The 17729-nt window shown below is 48.1% G+C and overlaps 1 protein-coding gene across 2 annotated transcripts; it reads left to right on the top strand.

Moving 5' to 3' along the window:
* The first annotated feature begins 1860 nt into the window (after positions 1 to 1860).
* Positions 1861 to 15349, top strand: LOC150066876 (keratin, type II cytoskeletal 5-like). Of its 2 annotated transcripts, none has more exons than XM_090326120.1 (9): positions 1861 to 2340; positions 4530 to 4738; positions 7241 to 7301; positions 8547 to 8642; positions 10633 to 10797; positions 11451 to 11576; positions 12296 to 12501; positions 13284 to 13318; positions 15141 to 15349. In XM_090326120.1, the coding sequence occupies exons 1-9, from the start codon at positions 1861 to 1863 to the stop codon at positions 15347 to 15349; spliced, it is 1587 nt and encodes a 528-aa protein (XP_090182246.1). The 2 variants fall into 2 exon arrangements, with proteins under 2 accessions (XP_090182246.1, XP_090182241.1); XM_090326115.1 differs by having other exon boundaries at positions 12281 to 12501.
* Positions 15350 to 17729: the final 2380 nt, after the last annotated feature.

The raw sequence follows: 17729 nt of genomic DNA, 5'->3' as shown, positions 1-17729 counted from the left end.
TCCAGCCTCCTTTGTCCCTTGTGTGTCATGTAGGGTGGTGCCATCCCCTCCCATCCCTTTCCAAAGCCAGACTGTATCTGGGACATGGGACACTGACAGAGAGGAGGCAGGCCAGCCCTTCTCTGCCTCCCCCAGCAAAAGGGACCCAATTGTTCCCTGACAGTTTCAAACTTGCAGACCAGGGTGGAGAAATAACAGGAGAGAAGTTAAAAGTCAGCCCTGGGGTAAAAACAAGGTATAATTTAGCCTATAATTGCAGGCAGTAGTGAGACATCCAGGAAGCTCTCACATTCCTGAGTTGATGAGTCCCCGGGACCCTTCCTGTTGGGCCTGAATAGTGGGGTCCAAGGGGGCTTGGAAAGAGAGGCTCAGTGCTCAGGACTGAACAGGCCGTGCACGAGACCTACTAGAATACAGGACAGGAAAACTCAAACTCTCCAGGGTTTGAATGGTAGTGAAAGGAGGGCCCACAAGTCAGAAGAGAGGTGAGTGAGTGTGGTGCTAGAGAACAGAAGCTGAGAATGGTACAAGGCGAAGGGGTGACAGGAAGCAAAGAAATTATACCAAGAATGATTGCTAAATCCTCTGGCCTCATAGGAAGGGCAAGCGGAGATCAAGGAGGGGGGCTATAGAGGCAAAGAAACCCGGGGGCGTGTGACATTATGAGTGCTTCTTCCCTCTATGCTACCTCTTCTCTGCAGGCCCAATTTTCCCAGCTGCAGGAGGTACAAGGAATCCAGGTGTGTGATCTGGTCAGACCACTAGGTTCTAAGATTAGCCCCAACGTTCACTTGTCTCACTTCGCCTTGCTTCTTAGTCCTCTGATTCCTCCACATGCAAAAGAAGAACAAGAATGTTTGCCCAGTACTGGTGGCTCACCCTGTAATCCTAACTACTGAGGAGGCTGTCTGAGGATCAAGGGTCAAAGCCAATCTGGACAGAGAATCCAGAAAGACACTTATCCTCTTATCTCTAAATAAGCAATAGAAAGCTGAAAGGAGAGTCCTAGCTTGAGCAAAAGGGAGCAATGGGACCCTAAGTTCAAGTCAGAGTACCAGCACACACACACACACACACACACACACACACACACACTCTCTCTCTCTCTCTCTCTCTCTCTCTATATATATATATATGTACATATATGTATATGTGCACATATGTACATATATACATATAGTGCACATGCTCATGTGTATATATGCACACACATACACACAAATACCCCAAAACAAACAGCTAATGTTGAAGGGTAAACAAGAAGATGGTTGCTGGGTTACTGGACAGCAATTCATCAGAGCTACCTGGTCCAAAAACTATGTTGGTAATTGCTACTTTTATCATCTACCCTTACAAGGTATGAGAAGTAGCTAAAACAATGCTTGTGGCAGACATGCCACAGGGTATGACACAGATTCGGTCCTCCACAAACAAATCTTATTACTTTGTTTAAAATCCTAAGCCCCAGAATGGGGCAGATAGAGACAAATGGCTGGAGTCGCAGTCTAGGGCCTGAGAAAAGAGGAGGGAGCTATGAGCAAGGGGATGTCTGTGGAGGGTAACTGGAACTCTGGGTGGTGGTGAGGACCTTGGCACCCAGGCCTGCCCCAGGCTGGACTCCCCAGGCCTGATCCTGCCCTAGGTAGGGTGTTACACCAGTGATTAGTGGGGTAAGAAAATGGGCTGTGGCCAGACATGCCATTGAGGTGAACTCAACAGAGTGGTCTTTGATCTCCTCTGACCAAGCCCAGTTCTTGCAAGGAATAAAAGACAAGGGAGAATCCTGGATCGCTACACTGTGAAGGCTCTTCATTCCTTAGACACTTTTGCATCTCCATTCTCTTGGCACCAGCTCCAACCATGGCCCAGCGATCTTCTGTGACCATCAAGTCAGGGGGCACACGGAACTTCAGTGCCTCCTCAGCCAGCCTCCTCTCTGGCTGCCGGCCGGCCTTCAGCTCAGTCTCCGTATCCCAGAGTGGGAAGTGCTTTGGAGGCAACTTTGGGGGTGGCTTTGGGACAAGGAGCCTGCACAGCATGGGAGGTAGCAAAAGAATCTCTGCCAGCGGGGGCTATCGCTCCAGCCGGGCCAGCTTTGGCAATGCAGCCTGTGGGCTGGGTATGGGTGGTATAGGGTACAGGATGGGAGGAGGTTATGGCGGGTATGGATTTGGAGGTGCAATGGCATCTGGAGCTGGGGGCATCCAAGAGGTCACTGTCAACCAGAGCCTCCTGACACCCCTGCACTTGGAGATCGACCCTTCTCTCCAGCGGGTGCGCAAGGAAGAGAGGGAGCAGATCAAGACCCTCAACAACAAATTCGCCTCCTTCATAGACAAGGTGAGAGGCAGGTGTGGGCCTCCTTAGAAAAGGAGCTGCTGTCTAAAGGACCACAGCTTTCTATGCTTTCCCGAGTTTATCTGTGATTTCCCAAGACCTGCTATGCTGAAGGCTGGCCAGTCTGCTGCTGGTGGGGTGGGAGGAGGGGAATGTCCATCTCTAGACCTTGGAACTCTGTGGCCCATTAGAAAGTCCTAATGGCCAGTGACCATGAACTTGGCTGACAACTAGACAGCAGAGGAGATCAGTCTTGAGGGAAAGAAATTCAGAGTCCAAGTTCATGGTGGTGGGTTATCTCTTGCACAGTTAACACTAGTGTCTTTCTAAGACAAGGGCATCTCCTGGTGACCTACAGGATATGTCTGGGGAGTTGAAGGACAATGAGGAGGGACTCAGATCACTTAGTACCTGTCCTTTGGTGAGCAGAAACTTGTGACTTCAGCTACAGTCCTGTCTGAAACCTAGTATCCTAGGAACTCCCAGCTTGGGGAGAGACTCCATTATGTACTGCTCAGCTGAGTATGCCTGGGAAGAATAAAAGACCAAGATCAAGCCAGGTGCTGGTAGCTCATGTTTGTAATCCTAGCCGCTCAGGAGGATGAGATCTGAGAATCACATTTCAAAGCCAGCCAGGACAGGAAAGTCTGTAAGACTCTTATTTTTACTAAAGTACCAAAAAAGCCAGATTGGTGCTGTGGCTCAAGTGGTAGAGTGCTAGCCTTGAGCAAAAGGTCAGGGACAATGGCAGCGCCTAGGTGCTAAGTTCAAGCTCCAGGATTGGCACACAAAAGAAAACCACACACACACACACACACACACACACACACACACACACACACACATACACACACACACACACACACACACACACACACACACACACACACACACACATCAGGAAAAGGGACCTCCCAGGTTGCATTCCGAAGGAAAGAGTGCAGCACGGAGTGCAGTTTTGCTGGGAAACCCACAAAATTTCTCAGATGAGTTGAACAGATGGACAGGTAGACTCACAGATTCCTTGTAGATCTTCCAGATTATAAAAGCTTCCTCATATGGAGCAGATCACTCAATGTGGAAACATAGCTAAAGGCATTAGAGGGACCCTGGTTCCTTGGTCTTTCAGAAAGGTTAAAAAAAAAAACTTGAAGGACTCCTTCTCAATAGACAGATGCTCTACCTCTTGAGCCTCATACACAGGCTTTTATCACTTTAGTTGTTTTTGAAACTGGGTCTAACGGTTTTACCTGAGTATGACCTAGAACCCAAATCCTCCGACCGAGGCCTTTTAAGTAGCTGAGATTGCAGGCATGAATCTCTTTGCCCAGTCTCCTTGCACTGGTTCTTTGGCTTTGACCCGCATGTCAAACATGGATGGTATCCAGAGAGGAAAGGTGTTCTAGAAGCCTGGCTATAAAGGGAAGGAGCTGAACCTTGTTTGTCCCTGATTCACCTGGAGGAGATGCGCAGTAGGAAAACATGGACCTGAAGCCAGGACATCTTTCTTCCTCCAACAATGAGAGAGCCAGAGAGGAAAGGAGGCATGTTCAAGGCTCTGTCCTGAGACTGCCATCCGTGATGGGGACACTGCCATTGCCACAGTCATGGAACCTCTGTTCCTTTGTTCTCCGGGGGCCAGTGGCATTCCAAGCCCTGCTATGGGGGGACTTCGTGGGTGGGGATAAGATTAGGTGTACTTCCCAGGCTTAGGAGCAGATCTGAGCTGGTAAAAACAAAATAATAACAACAGCAATAATAGCACACCACCATGAGATGTGAGAGGAAATACAAGAGCGATCACACAGGGTAAGAGACACATGCCATGTCTCCTCCGCATATCTCAGTGATCCCTTCCAGCGTTCAGGTCCCCAAGTACAGATTCTAGATTCAGGGAAATTTTTGTCAGAAATATAATGGCAGATCAAATGTCCTGCCACGTACCTTTTACCCATTTAACAGAAGTCAAAATTTCATCAGTTACAGGGTGGCAGCATGTTGCTTTTCTTAAATGATCCCATGCTAGCATGGTTTGGGGTGTTCAGATAAAGAACCCGTGGTTATCTCTACTTCTTCCAACTGTCTGTCTTCTTGGGCGGGGGTGGGGGAGAAAGGAAGTCCCTGATATCCCGGAGAATCTCAGAAACTACTGCACAGGAGCCCTCACAGCCTCTTACCTCTCACTTGGACAGGTGCGGTTTCTAGAGCAGCAGAACAAAGTCCTAGAAACCAAGTGGAGCCTCCTGCAAGAGCATAAAACCACCAGGGCCAATCTGGAGCCCATGTTTGAAGCCTACATCACCAACCTGAGGCGGCAGCTGGACTGCCTGGGAGGAGAGCGGGGAAGGCTGGAGGCAGAGTTGAAGAACATGCAAGATGTGGTGGAGGACTTCAAGAACAAGTGAGTGGGTGCTGGCTGGCCGCTGGCAGACTGGAGTCCTGCCCTGGGGCTCTGAGCGGAGGCCAGAGGGAGAAGAGGAATGGAGTCTGCTCTTCAGAAGGGCCAAGTGTAATGGGAAATGAAACTCACTTGAGGGGTAGAATCCAATAGATATTTACATAGAACTTGGGACCCTATGGTCAAAAATGTTGAGGCTCTAGGGAGAAGCAGGGGGTCCCTAGAATAATGATTATCGTGGACACCAAGAACGCACAGCCTTTTTGACTCTACAAATGAGGAAAAGCCAATTATGTGATGTGGCAACTCATAAGTAAAACATGAGGCCTGGAGAATCCCACTCCTCATTTAGTCAATTAGATGCTCATTTACCATGTGCACACGCACACTCCAACCCTGGCAGTGAGGTGGGAGGGACAGAGAAGAAAGAGACATGTGTGTGCCTTCTCTCAAGACACATGCACGGTGATACACGCACACACTCACGTGCGCACACACTGACATCTATGCATGTGCTCACAGATGCATGCACACATGCATGCCCACACATGTGCACGCTCACAGCTATGCACACGCATATCACACACACCGGTGCACACGTTCACTGAGGCACACCCCAGCAACACATGTACATATTACACACATATGTGTGCACAGCATCTCAGCACACACTCCCATGCACATGTACACACACGCTCACACACACGTGTGCATGCACACACAAACTGCACAAAATGTGCACTTCTGTACTAGTGGCTCTCATAACTTTTAAATTTTCATTGCTTTTTATTCCTTTTCCTTGTTCTGACTTCTAATTCTCTTGACCCAACCAAAATTAGTAACTTGGTCATTGGCTTTAGTGAATGTTTGTATAATCCGGGTTTCGTCATGGCAATCAAGCCACAAAAATAAAAATCCCTAAATTCTATCTCCTCAGTTGGACCAAACATACTTCAAGTGCTCCGTCACTACAAATGAGTCCTCTAGTGAATGAAGACGTAGAATGCTCCCATTATTGCAGGAAGTTCTCTCAGACAGCATCACCAAATCTAGTCCAGGTTGCTTACCAGCTGGACGACCACCAGAAAAAAATCAACTCCTCTGAGCCCCCGTTTCTTGATCTGTTAAAGGGGATATCAGTAATGCCCGCTCCTTACTGGAGGGTTGAGAACATTAGATTAAAAAAATACATGAGAAGTACTTGCCAGGATGTCCATGAGTCATGTAGGAAGTTGTTCTGTGCGTGTGTGTGTGTGTGTGTGTGTGTGTGTGTGTGTGTGTACAGTTCCAGATAGAGAAGTGAGTGTAGACAGGTAATTTATAATACATATGCAAGCATACATATTATAAGCATAGGGTGACAGTGTTTCCATTTAAGAAGGTTTCCTGCAAGAGGAGACTAAAGCTTAAGGCCAAGAGAGAAAAAGACACGGGAGGGATGAGGGAGGATATGGTAAGCATGGTGCTCCTGGTTCACCACGAGCGGTGTTCCTGTGAGATCTAAGTAGCCTTGTATCCGAGGGACTGTGAGCTGAGAAACAGAGAAGGCCAAGGCAATTGTGAGAAGACAGGTGAAGAAGAAAAATGGTCACGTTTCAGTTTTAAAAGAGATAACAAAGACAGTCACATTGGTTTTTCCCAGAGAACATGGAGAAGGCCTTGGATTGAGAGACTGAATTCAAGAAAGAGTTGCACAGACCCACTGGGTAATAGAGACAACTGGGAAGCCAAGAGATCCTAGCTGTGCTTATGATGCACTCACATTGTACTTTGGGGCTTGAAATACATCCTGCTGCTTTATTAGCTAGGATGGAGTCTTCGAGAAGCTAGAAGACTTGCCAAGGCCACGCAGCTTTCAGGTGGAGGAGCCCAATCCAGTGAAGCGGACGGGATGGATTCCTGGGCGATAGGTGGAACATGGTCACATGGAGCAGAAGGAAGACTTCCTTCTCCCAGGCTGGCAAGCCGGGGCAGCACCACTGGACCCGAACTGGAATGCTGATGAGGGCAAATTAAAGATTGGGGAAGAAGGGAAGAGAAAGCTTCCTATTAGCTGGAAGACCGCCCCTTGCCTTAGGCCATAGTTCAGTGTGTCGGAACAGTGTGCTGTGAACAGAGGGTACCATGTGCTCTCCAGCCCCAGGGACTGCCGATCTCCACCGCTCTCCCTACTTTTCTTCTCACTCCCTGTTTGCGTTGGGACAAGTCCCTTCATAAAACAGGAAGCACAGATGCTCGTTTAGGAGTCCCAGGAACTCCAAGACATTTCAGGAAGAATCCACCTCAGGGGTGGGTCTGTTGTATTGATCTCTGCTTAGTTTGGTTTGGTTTAGAGTAGAGGCTGTCAGTTGATTTGGAATTTGAGGACACACAGACATACACGTATGTGTAAGTATTGGGTGAACATAGTGCAAGCCTGCTCTGGAGAAGGCTTATGTGTCTACCTGTCATCTCATGATTCTGACCTCACTCCCACATAGCCACTCTTCTCTGCTCTTCCTGCAGGTATGAAGAGGAAATCAATCGACGCACGGCAGCGGAGAATGAGTTTGTGGTGCTCAAGAAGGTGAGAGGGCAGACACACCCACTGATTGCAGGCTCCCTGGCTGCTGCAGAACGGCCACTTAAGCCAGTAGTGTGACTGACCAAGTAGTCTTTAATTTGTACAATTAATCTTGAAAACAAGTTTTACTATTTTCCTTCCTTCTTTCCTTCCTTCCTTTCTTCCTCCCTTTCTCCTTCCCTCTCTCCCTTCTTCCTTCCTTCCTTTCTCCCATCCTCCTCCCTTTCTCCCACCCTCCCTCTCTCTCCCTTTCTCTCTCTCTGTGTCTCTGTCTCTGTCTCTCTCCCTCTCTCTCTTTGTCTCTCTCTGTCTCTCTGTCTCTGTCTGTCTGTCTGTCTGTCTGTCTGTCTGTCTCTCTCTCTCTCTCTCTCTCTCTCTCTCTCTCTCTCTCTCTCTCATTCCTGGGGCTTAAACTCAAGGCCTGGATCCATGTCCCTGAGCTCTTTTACTCAAGGCTAGCCTTCTACCACTTGGGCCATAGCTCCCCTTCCAGCGTTTTGGAGGTTAATTGGAGATAAGAGTCTCATTGACTTCTCTTGCCTGGGCTGGTTTCAAACTGTGATCCTCAGCTCTCAGCCTTCTAAGTAACTAAGATTACAGGTGTGAACCACTGGCATCTGGCCATGTTTTACTTTAAAAGTCGGAAAACTGAAGCCCAAGCAGATCAAGTAGGTCGCCCAGGTTATCCAAATAATCAGAGCAAGTCAGGATCCAAGACTCCTATATTGAATGGTGAATTATGACACCAGCACCTCCCTACAAAGAGTCCAATGAAGAGAGAGGGACAAGGAAACAGGCCTTGTCCTGAGCTCAGTCTCCTGGACATGGGGTCTGCCCTGTGCCATGCACCTAGCCTGGGCTCAGGAGACAAAGGCAGAACAAGGACCAGAGAGATCTAGGCCTTCCTGCCTGATGGGACCAATAGATAGAGGGAAGAATCTACCATTGGAGGAGGAATAGATGAGCAGCCTATGAAGGGGATCCAGAAAGAGGTAAGACGCCAGGCAAAGACTGTGGAGCCCAGAGGCTTAATGGACAGTCCTCACCACAGGAGGTGACAGAGGAGATCTTTCCGTGTAGCTAATGAGCAGATGGGCAAATCTGAAGGTCTACATATCATCCTACCTCAAGGCCATCCAATAGCCTGAGATGTGCCTTCCCCAGGGGCTGAAGCTATCTGTCTGGCTCATGGACAGAGACATCTAGCTAATCCAGGAAGGGTAAACTAATGATGTATTCTGTGCCCAGGACGTGGATGCTGCCTACATGAATAAAGTAGAGCTGGAGGCCAAGATGGATGCCCTGGTGGATGAGATCAACTTCTTGAGAGCTTTCTATGAGGCGGTAAAGACGACTTGGGGCCCCTTGCTAGTGAGGGTCGGCAGAAATCGCAGTGTGGGGTGGGGGGAACATCAATCAGAAACAAAGCTGCTGGGCTTTTCGCTGGCTGCTCCTGGCTGCTCATCACATTTGCAGGTTGTAATTGATGGGGTGGATGCCCCTCCTACTAGGGAGAAAAATGAGATATTCTTGGGGTAACTGGAAGTCAGAAGTGGTAAAATGAAAAACAAAAAGCTTTACCCACTAGGACCTAGGACTGAACAAAGAATGGCTTCTAAGCATCCACATGCATGCGGTTCTCATAGAACCATCTCAGACATCTGGCTCATCCAGCCTAGCTCCACCCAGCCTAACTTAACCGGCAGCTCTTCCTAGAAGACTGCAGACTGAAACAATTATGCAAATCAAGCAGCAGTTAGTGAGCCTCGCAGGTTCTTCTGTAAGGGCATGGCACCGTTGCCTGCTTTTCTTGAAGCAGCGGACAGGGAGAGGGATAGGACTGAACATGCACGATGGAACTTCCAAATTCCTAGGTCTTTCCCTGTAGTTGTGAAGACAGGCAAAGAGAATGATTCCATTTCTGCTGTGATAAAGGCAGTGAAGAAAACTGACAACAGAGATAGAAAAGGCAGGCAGGTGTGTGTGTGTGTGTGTGTGTGTGTGTGTGTGTGTGTGTGTGTGTGTCAAGAAATCTGAAGGAAAATTCCTAAATAGGTCACGAGTCAAGAAGACATAAGGCTCAGGAGCTATAATACTAGTGTGCCCCCTCCCACCCAGTAGGGTGGTTAATATGGGGGTGAGGTAGGTAGAATAAAGAGATGGGATAGTGGTATGGAGGTTGGGTACAGGTTGGATTGTGTACCTTCAGGTACACCTCCAGTTAGGTTTACTGCTTAAGTGAACTCTTTCATGTTGCTTTAAGACGAGGGATGATGGCTCTGAATACTTACTTAGGTGGGCTCAGGAATAGCTCACAACCCACAGGGAGTGAAAATAGATTCTTTATTCACTGACAATCAGTGTGATACGGGATAATTCTGTGCTGGTCTACCACCCATCAGGCCCATATCCTAAGACTTTGCTGGAATAAATTGCCTGGGAAAAGGAAACTGTAGGAAATAGATCAACCAGTTCCAAATAAAAAGGGCAAGTGGGTACTCTGACTTTGACAGTTCCCAGTCTCCATAGCATTGAATGCTCTATCTACCCTGTTATCCTGATAGGATGAAGCAATCTGAAGCATTTCACCTGAGCTTCTGGGCAGGGGAGGCTACTGCTGCCTTTCTAAGGTTATACATGAGAACCACTTCTTGGGTAACTCTAAAAAGAGATCACACACAAATTAATCATAGGTTTGCTTTTCAAAAAAATCTATCTTGTCTGAGCATGACTTAATCACAGAAGTCGCTCAAGCCCAGAATGGTGATTAGCTGCTCTAAGACTCAGAGCTTACTGTCTAAACTGGTTCTGTCTTTAGTCTGGTCCCCTTCCTTCTCCCATCTCTGAGGAGCAGGGAGCACTGAAGTTAGGCAAGTAGGGAATGGAATGGGATGATATGTAGCAGAACTGGGCAGTTCCTCTGGACGTAGCTTTCATTCCCAAAATCATGTCCTTACTGGCTGTGAGGGGCTGAGCTTTCTTGGCGTGAGACATCATGGCACTGACTGTCACCATGAGGTATTATCTTGGCAGAATGTCAGTAGCTTCTGGAGAATTCTGGCTTTCATTACTTGTACTACTGCTCTCCTGGGCAGGTGAGCTGATGATATAGGATAGCTGCAAAGTAAGTCCTTTTATGGGCTTTTCAGGCCAAAGCATTAAGCCCTACCCTAATAGTGCAAGAGCTTACATGCCAGGGCCTCTTCTGGATGGGTCACTGTTTCCCAGCACATATATGTACACACATGCACACACACACACCACACATACATACACACAAACACACACACATACATGTGCCCTTCTTCACCTTTCCCCTTGGCCCCAATCACAGGAGCTGGCTCAGCTTCAGGCTCAGATCTCTGAGACTTCTGTGGTTCTCTCCATGGACAACAACCGCAGCCTGGATCTGGACAGCATCATTGCTGAGGTCAAATCTCAGTACGAAGATATCGCCAACCGCAGCAGGGCTGAAGCCGAGTCCTGGTACCAGACCAAGGTGATACATTAAGGTCAAGTTAGTTAAATCAGCCCAGAGACCAGACTGGAGGTTCCTAAGGCTTCTCAGGAGCTAAGGAAAGAGCCAGGTTGGGCAAATGGTCTGTTGCTCTGCCATGATGGACGAGCACACACTCATTTCTCTGCATCTGACAAGCAGGCCCAACTGGACACTTCCAGCCAGCAGTACCAGGAGGAAGAAAAGACAGTGGGGGATCAAGAGGATGGGCTAGTGCTTTCTAAAACACTAGACTGGGATTGAGGCTCTAGGAGGCAAAGGCTTGATACAGATGACAGAATGAAATTTTCTGGTTAGAGCAGTCACAGAGGATGATGAATTCACGTCAAAACAATTATGAAGGAGTTTACTGATCAGGGATTGTGAAAAGGATGTGTACCCTGCTGATTTGGGAGGATGAGATACGTAGAATGGAGGGAAAGGGAACATAGGCTAGGCTCAGGAAAAGGGGGGAAAGTAAGAGACAATGTGGGTGAATTTGGCAGGATGGAAAATGGCAGAGCCCAGGGTCTCCAAGTAGCATACACAAAGCCTGGAGAGTGCTAGTGCAACTCAGCCTTCTCTCCCCTGCCAGCCTGTTCCCACCCTCTGAGTGTATCCCTCACCCCAGGTTGCCTCTCCTTCCTTCCCTCCAGTATGAGGAGCTGCAGCGATCGGCTGGCCGGCATGGAGACGATCTCCGGACCACCAGGACAGAGATCTCGGAGCTGAACCGAGCCATACAGAGGCTGCGGGCTGAGATTGAAAATCTAAAGAAGCAGGTATAGCTGAGTTCCCAAAGGTCATTCAATCCCTGCCCCCACCTTGGGCCACACCTGACCTGGACCTAACTTAGCCCAATGTAAGAGAAGTCTCTCAGACAGTGAATGTAAGCATGGACCATTCCAAGAATGACCCTTTCTTCTAGAGCCACAGAGGGCCACACGTGGTTTGCTTTAATGACCCACTGTCCAGAGGGTAACTCTAGTGAGGGCTACCTTATCCAAGAGGGGCAGAAGTGATTATTTGTTCATCTATTTATTATTTTTGGTGCCAGTCATGGAGTGGGAATTCAGGGCCTAGGTGCTATCTATCATTGAGCTTTTTTGCCCAAGGCTCACACTCTACCACTTGAGCCACAACACCTCATCTGGTTTTCTGGTGGTTAATTGGAAATGAGAGTTCTATCGACTTTTCTGCCAGGGTTGCTTTCAAACCATGATCCGCCAATCTTAGCTTCTTGAGTGAGTAGCTAATATTACAGGCAGGAGTCACTAGCATCCAGTGAGCGATCTTTCTTTCTTTCTGTCTTTCTTTCTGTCTGTCTTTCTTTCTTTCTTTCTCTCTTTCTCTCTTTCTTTTAACATTATATACCAGCCCTGTGCATGAAATCCATTTCAGGGAAGTCTTCGGTATTTTCATCTAAAGCCCACGTCTTACTGCCTTCCCTGTGGGTCATGTCACACACTCTTATTTCTGCTGGCAGTGTGCCTCACTCCAGGCAGCCATCGCTGATGCAGAGCAGCGTGGGGAGCTGGCCCTCAAGGATGCCAAGGGCAAGCTGGCTGAGCTGGAGGATGCCCTGCAGAAGGCCAAGCAGGACATGGCCCGGCAGCTCAAAGAATACCAGGAGCTGATGAACGTCAAGCTGGCGCTGGACATCGAGATCGCCACCTACCGCAAGCTGCTGGAGGGTGAGGAGTGCAGGTGAGTCACCTTCTGCTTCCGCTATGACCTAAGTAGATGTCATTAGAGACTGATACCACGACAGAGGCCACAGAAGCCCACAGGGCTTTAGTCAGGCCTCTGGGTAGAAAGTCCAGAGTCAGAAACAGGTGGCAATGTGACTGAGCCTTTAGAGGCTCCCTGTGGTCACAGCCTGTCCCTCAGCTTCTGCTGTACTCAGTTCAGGGCCAAGGTCAAAGTTCAGCAAGAGCTGGCTGTGACCACTGGAAAGCCATTGCTCATGGTAGTGGGGGGGGGCTTATCTCCCCAAAGGTGCTGGCAATCTGACTTCTCCACTCTAATTCATTAGCATGGGTCCCTCTTCCTATTTCTCCATGAGCCTTTTTCCTTTTGATGGGACACTAGGATTTGAACTCAGGCCCTCATATGTGCTAGCCTTTTGTGCTGGTTATTTTTGAGATAGATCTCCCTTGTTGCCATCTGGTCTTCTTATTTGTGCTTCTTTTTGTTGTTGGGATGGCAGGCATGTGCTATCATACCTAGCAATTAGTTGAGATAGATCTCATGAATTTTAACTTTCTGGCTGGCCTTAAACCATGATCCTTAGAATTTTTTTTCATATATCTTTGCTTGCTCTCTGCACTACATTTCTCCTCACATAATTTTCAAAGCACTGTAAAGCTGGTGGGTATGATGTTTATTAGACATACACGTAGTCGTACTTGACCCTGCCCCTACGAAGAGCCTAGAGGCCTCTAACTTCTCAACAATGACATGTCTTCTTCTTCCTCTGCATCCCACAGACTCACAGGAGAAGGTGTTGGATCCGTGAACATCTGTGAGTAAATGTCTTGGAAGGGTAGAAAATCTGGAGGTAATGGGGACCCAATGGAATCACTAATAAGGACTCACTAAAGGAATCACTAATAGAATTACTAATAAGGGACACTGATGTCATGAAAGTGCTCTCAGGGGTCTCTGAGGACCCTTGTCTTCTTTGGTCCATCTTCTCAGAGGGGTCAAGAGAAAACTCAGAACAAAGCCAGGCACGCCTGTAATCTAGTTACTAAGGAGGCTAAGATCTGGGGATCAAGTTTCAAAGCCAACCTGGGCACAAAAGAACCTGAGACTCTTATCTCCAATTAACCTCTAGAAAACAGGAAGTGGGGCTTGGCTCAAGGGCAGTAGCTTTGAACTGAAGAGCTCAGGGACAATGCCCAGGCCCAGGGGTAGGGTGGTAGCCTTGAGCTGAAGAGCTCAAATTCAAGTCCCATGACCCACAAAAAAAGAAAAGAAAAGAAAGAAAGAAAGAAAGAAAGAAGGGCCGGGAGTTTGGCCTAGCGGAAGAGTGCTTGCCTAGCATGCACGAAGACCCGAGTTCGATTCCTTGGTACCACATACTTAGAAAAAGCCAGAAGTGGTGCTAAGACTCAAGTGGTAGAGCTCTAGCCTTGAGAAAAAGCCAAGGACAGTGCTCAGGCCCTGAGCTTAAGCCCAGGACTGGCAAAAGAAAGAAAGAAAGAAAGAAAGAAAGAAAGAAAGAAAGAAAGAAAGAAAGAAAGAAAGAAAGAAAGAAAGAAAAGAAAACTCAGAACAAGAACATCCATTGTCCCTAAGGAGGAAACAGGTTGAGCTCAGTGACTCCCTCTCCTTCTGGAATGATCTCTTCAGAAACTACAAATGTTCCATCAAACTGAGCACGGTAATGGCAGGTTCACACATCATGGGAATGTGACTCCATCCTGGACCCAAAGGATCCCTCATAGGACCAGGTTACCCCAGCAACCTGGAGGCTGAGAATTCAAACTAACCCCACCAAGAAGCAGGTTAAATGCCACCTTTAGAATGGAAGCATGAACTGGGCAAGTAGAGGAGACACTGGCATGGAGTAGCCATAACTAACTACCAGGAGGAGACCAGGAGAAATAATCTCAGGGCATCTTCCTCACCCCAGGCCCAAGGATGAGGGAAAGCCTGGCATCCTGGGTAGCACAGTGGAGTGTTAAATGCTGGGCATAGATGTGAACACCCTTGGTCCTGGCCCCAGGTGGGTCAGACCAGTAATAGGAGCAGGAGGGTTTCACCTGGAGAAACTGACCCCAGGAAAGGTCAGGCAAGGGCTCTGGGTGTTGACAAGCTGGGAGTGCAGCCTGCCAGAGAGCAAACTCTCCATCTCTAGCAATGTCAGAGCCAATGTTAGAGAGCTGCCTCTCCACGGCAACACTGATGAGCCTTCGCTCATCAAGGAGACCTTTGGACCTGTTTCAACAAGGAAGACTATTCCATCCCATGAGAGGCCACTGATACACAGGAGCCTAAAGCCCTGCTTTCTGGCAGGCATGATCTTGGGTACACCATTTGATCTCCTTGCGCCTCCATTTTTTATACTATACACTGATGGGGGGGGGGAATCAGTGTCCTAATGGTGTCCCCTCAGGCCCATGGGATCAGCTGTGGAAGTCACAAAGCCCTAGGCAGTCTGAGACAGGTATATGAGTCCAGACCAACCCTGCCCCTTGCTGTCTCAGAGCTGAGTGCTGCCCCAGCCTCCGAGAGAAGACAGGATCACTGGAGCCAGGTGCTATGGGAGGGATCAGGGTACCTGAGAAACCAGGGGTGCCTGAGTACATGCTCATTGTGGCCTTTTTTTCCCCTCACAGCTGTGGTCTCTTCCTCTGGAGGCACCAGCTACAGTGGTGGCAGCGGCCTCTGTATGGGTGGTGGTGGCTACAGCGGCGGCAGCAGTCTCTGCTACGGTGGCGGAAACAGTGGCTTCAGCTCCACTAGTGGTCGCAGCATCAGTGGCAGCAGCTCTAGCATGCGTATCATCTCCAAGACGTCATCCTCCAAGAAGAGTTACAGAAGCTAAAGGGTCTGCTTGGCTTGCTTGCCCCCCCCCTGCACATGCCATGAGTTTCCCTAGCCCTGATGCTCTGCCAGCACCCCATGCACAAAGTTCACAGCAAGAGGCACAGGGCACAGCAAGATCATCTTGGTCAGCCTTTTTGCCTCCAGATAGATTCTCCACAGAGGTATCCCACCTGCTCCTGAGCTCAGGGTCTTCCAAGGTTCATTCTCGCACTGACTCAACTACTTCCTGCTAGGATTTTGCCCTCAAGTAGTATATAGGGGCTGGGGCTGGGGTCTTCCTTCATCTATTCAATCCCTGAAACCACAAAATGTTCCTCTTGCTCAGTACTACGAGAGAGCCTTAGCATTGGCCTTGGGGGCCCCCAGAGAAGCCAAGTGCCATCAAGGCTAATGTTTCCACCTGTGATATTTCTTCCTGTAGACAGGACACTTCCTATAGGCTCTCAGACCAGGAACTATGGCTGCACACCTTGCCTTACAGATTGCTTCTTCCCCTCCTATGTTATCTTTACCCAGGCCCCCAGCCAATTTTCCTGACGGTTCTCACCAAGAGAATAGTGAAGCAATACTCTTCGAAATACTATCAACTCTTAGCTAGGAGTGATAGTGCATGCCTGTAATCCAAGAATTGCAGGAGGCAAAGGCAAAAGGATAGAAGGCTCACGGCCAACCAGTGCAAAATCAGTGAGACTATCAGAAACAAAGAGGAAAGGGTGCTAGGAGAATGACTGGAGAGATAGAGTGTTTATACAAGGCCTTGGGGCTCAATCCCCAATAGCCCCAAAACAACAACAAAAAAAGATCAACTTTTGATTATTCATACTAGAATGTAGTAATTTTATCAAGAACTCAAAAGTTGCTGGGTGCTGGTGTCTCACACATAATCCTAGCTACTAAGGAAGCTGAGGTCTGGAGATTGCAGTTTAAAGCTGGGCCAGGCAGAAAAATCTGTGGGATTCATCTCTATTTAGCCAGCTGAAAGCCAGAAGTGGATCTGTGGCTCAACCTTGAGCAAAATGCTACGAGACAGTGCCCAGACCTCTGTCCTGGCACACACACAGACACACACACAGACACAGACACAGACACAGACACAGACACACACACACACACACACACACACACACACACACACACATTCTCCAGGGCCTTTGGCTGCATCAAATAATAATTCCTAGCCTGTGGGGCAATGTGAGAGAAAGAAGTCAACCATCCTGTGTGAAGAGCTGCAGCAGGCCTCTGGATTCTCCAGAATGCTCTAGGCTCCAGCCTCTTTCACTTTCCTTTGCACTATTTCCATCTCTCTTCTGGAAAGTTCTTTTTTTTTTTTCTTTCCGATTTCCCTTTCCATCTACTTGCTGGCCCTTGCTTTATTTGCTATTCCTGCTCTACTACCACTGCATTTCCTGTCTCTCAAGGCCCTCCTTCCCCTTGCCCTCTTCATTCCTCTCCTTTCTCTCCATTTAGCTATACTTCCTGCTCCTTCTCCTCTTCTCCCCACCTCTAGAGTTTCTCTGTGCTGTGGGGCCTCACCTGGGCCCAGATGGTACTACACTGCGATCTTTGTGAAGTTAGCCTTCATGGTCATTTTTCTGTTTTATCTGAAGAATTGTATATCCTCAAATTCAAGACCAACATGTATCCCCAAAGCCATGGGACTGTCTGCTAGCAGGACTGTGCAAAGACAGATAACAGTTTCAGAACACCAGTCAAATCTATCAATGTCCCACACCTCTTATGCTTGCCTATTTCCTGAAATCATTCCAATAAAAGATCACTGAGCATGCTAGATCTTGGCTGAATCTATCCTGCCCCTTACTCAGAGGGCAACCATAGAACAGATGGCTCTTGGGAAGAGGAGCTTTCTGTCCATCAGGAATCCAGAGAACTGTCCTTTCTCCTGCTTCTGAGGCTCTGGTCCTGAGTTCCTGGGAGCCACACACACATAGTCACTGAGATCATCATCTGACCTAAAGATGATGTAGGGATTGCTCCTGAATCCATGTGGTTCTGGTGAATCTTGCCGTGTAGTTCTGCCCACTTTTCAGACATTAGATAGCTGTGTTTATTTCTGAGTCTTGCTTCTGGATCCAGCAGGAAAAATGATATTATGTCATTTGAAGAAAAATAGATGGACCTAGGAAATTATGTTAAGCAAAGTAAGCCAGACTCAGAGAGATATGCTTTTTCTCATATACAGTAGTTAGATCAAAATTATAAATATATAGGTAAACATATACAGGGCAATATATGTATATATCTATATGTATGTATATGTGTATATATATATATATATAAATTCACACACACAACCATATACCTAAAGTATGGTATAGTCTAGGGAGAATTCCAATGGTATAAATCCTTTGGGCTTGCAG

The sequence above is a fragment of the Megascapheus bottae genome, chromosome 2 (genome assembly GCF_031878675.1).
Source record: "Megascapheus bottae isolate mThoBot1 chromosome 2, mThoBot2.hap1, whole genome shotgun sequence".
In the NCBI taxonomy this organism is placed as follows: Eukaryota; Metazoa; Chordata; class Mammalia; order Rodentia; family Geomyidae; genus Megascapheus; species Megascapheus bottae.
This window is presented reverse-complemented; position numbering and strand designations above follow the sequence as displayed.

What these genes read in the sequence shown, in the direction of transcription:
- LOC150066876 (XM_090326115.1), top strand. Translation starts at nt 1,861, where the DNA reads ATGGCCCAGCGATCTTCTGTGACCATCAAGTCAGGGGGCACACGGAAC. An exon ending in AGTCCTGGTACCAGACCAAG is followed by an intron (nt 10,798 to 11,450) that starts GTGATACATTAA and finishes CCTTCCCTCCAG; the next exon opens with TATGAGGAGCTGCAGCGATC. An exon ending in CTGGAGGGTGAGGAGTGCAG is followed by an intron (nt 12,502 to 13,283) that starts GTGAGTCACCTT and finishes TGCATCCCACAG; the next exon opens with ACTCACAGGAGAAGGTGTTG.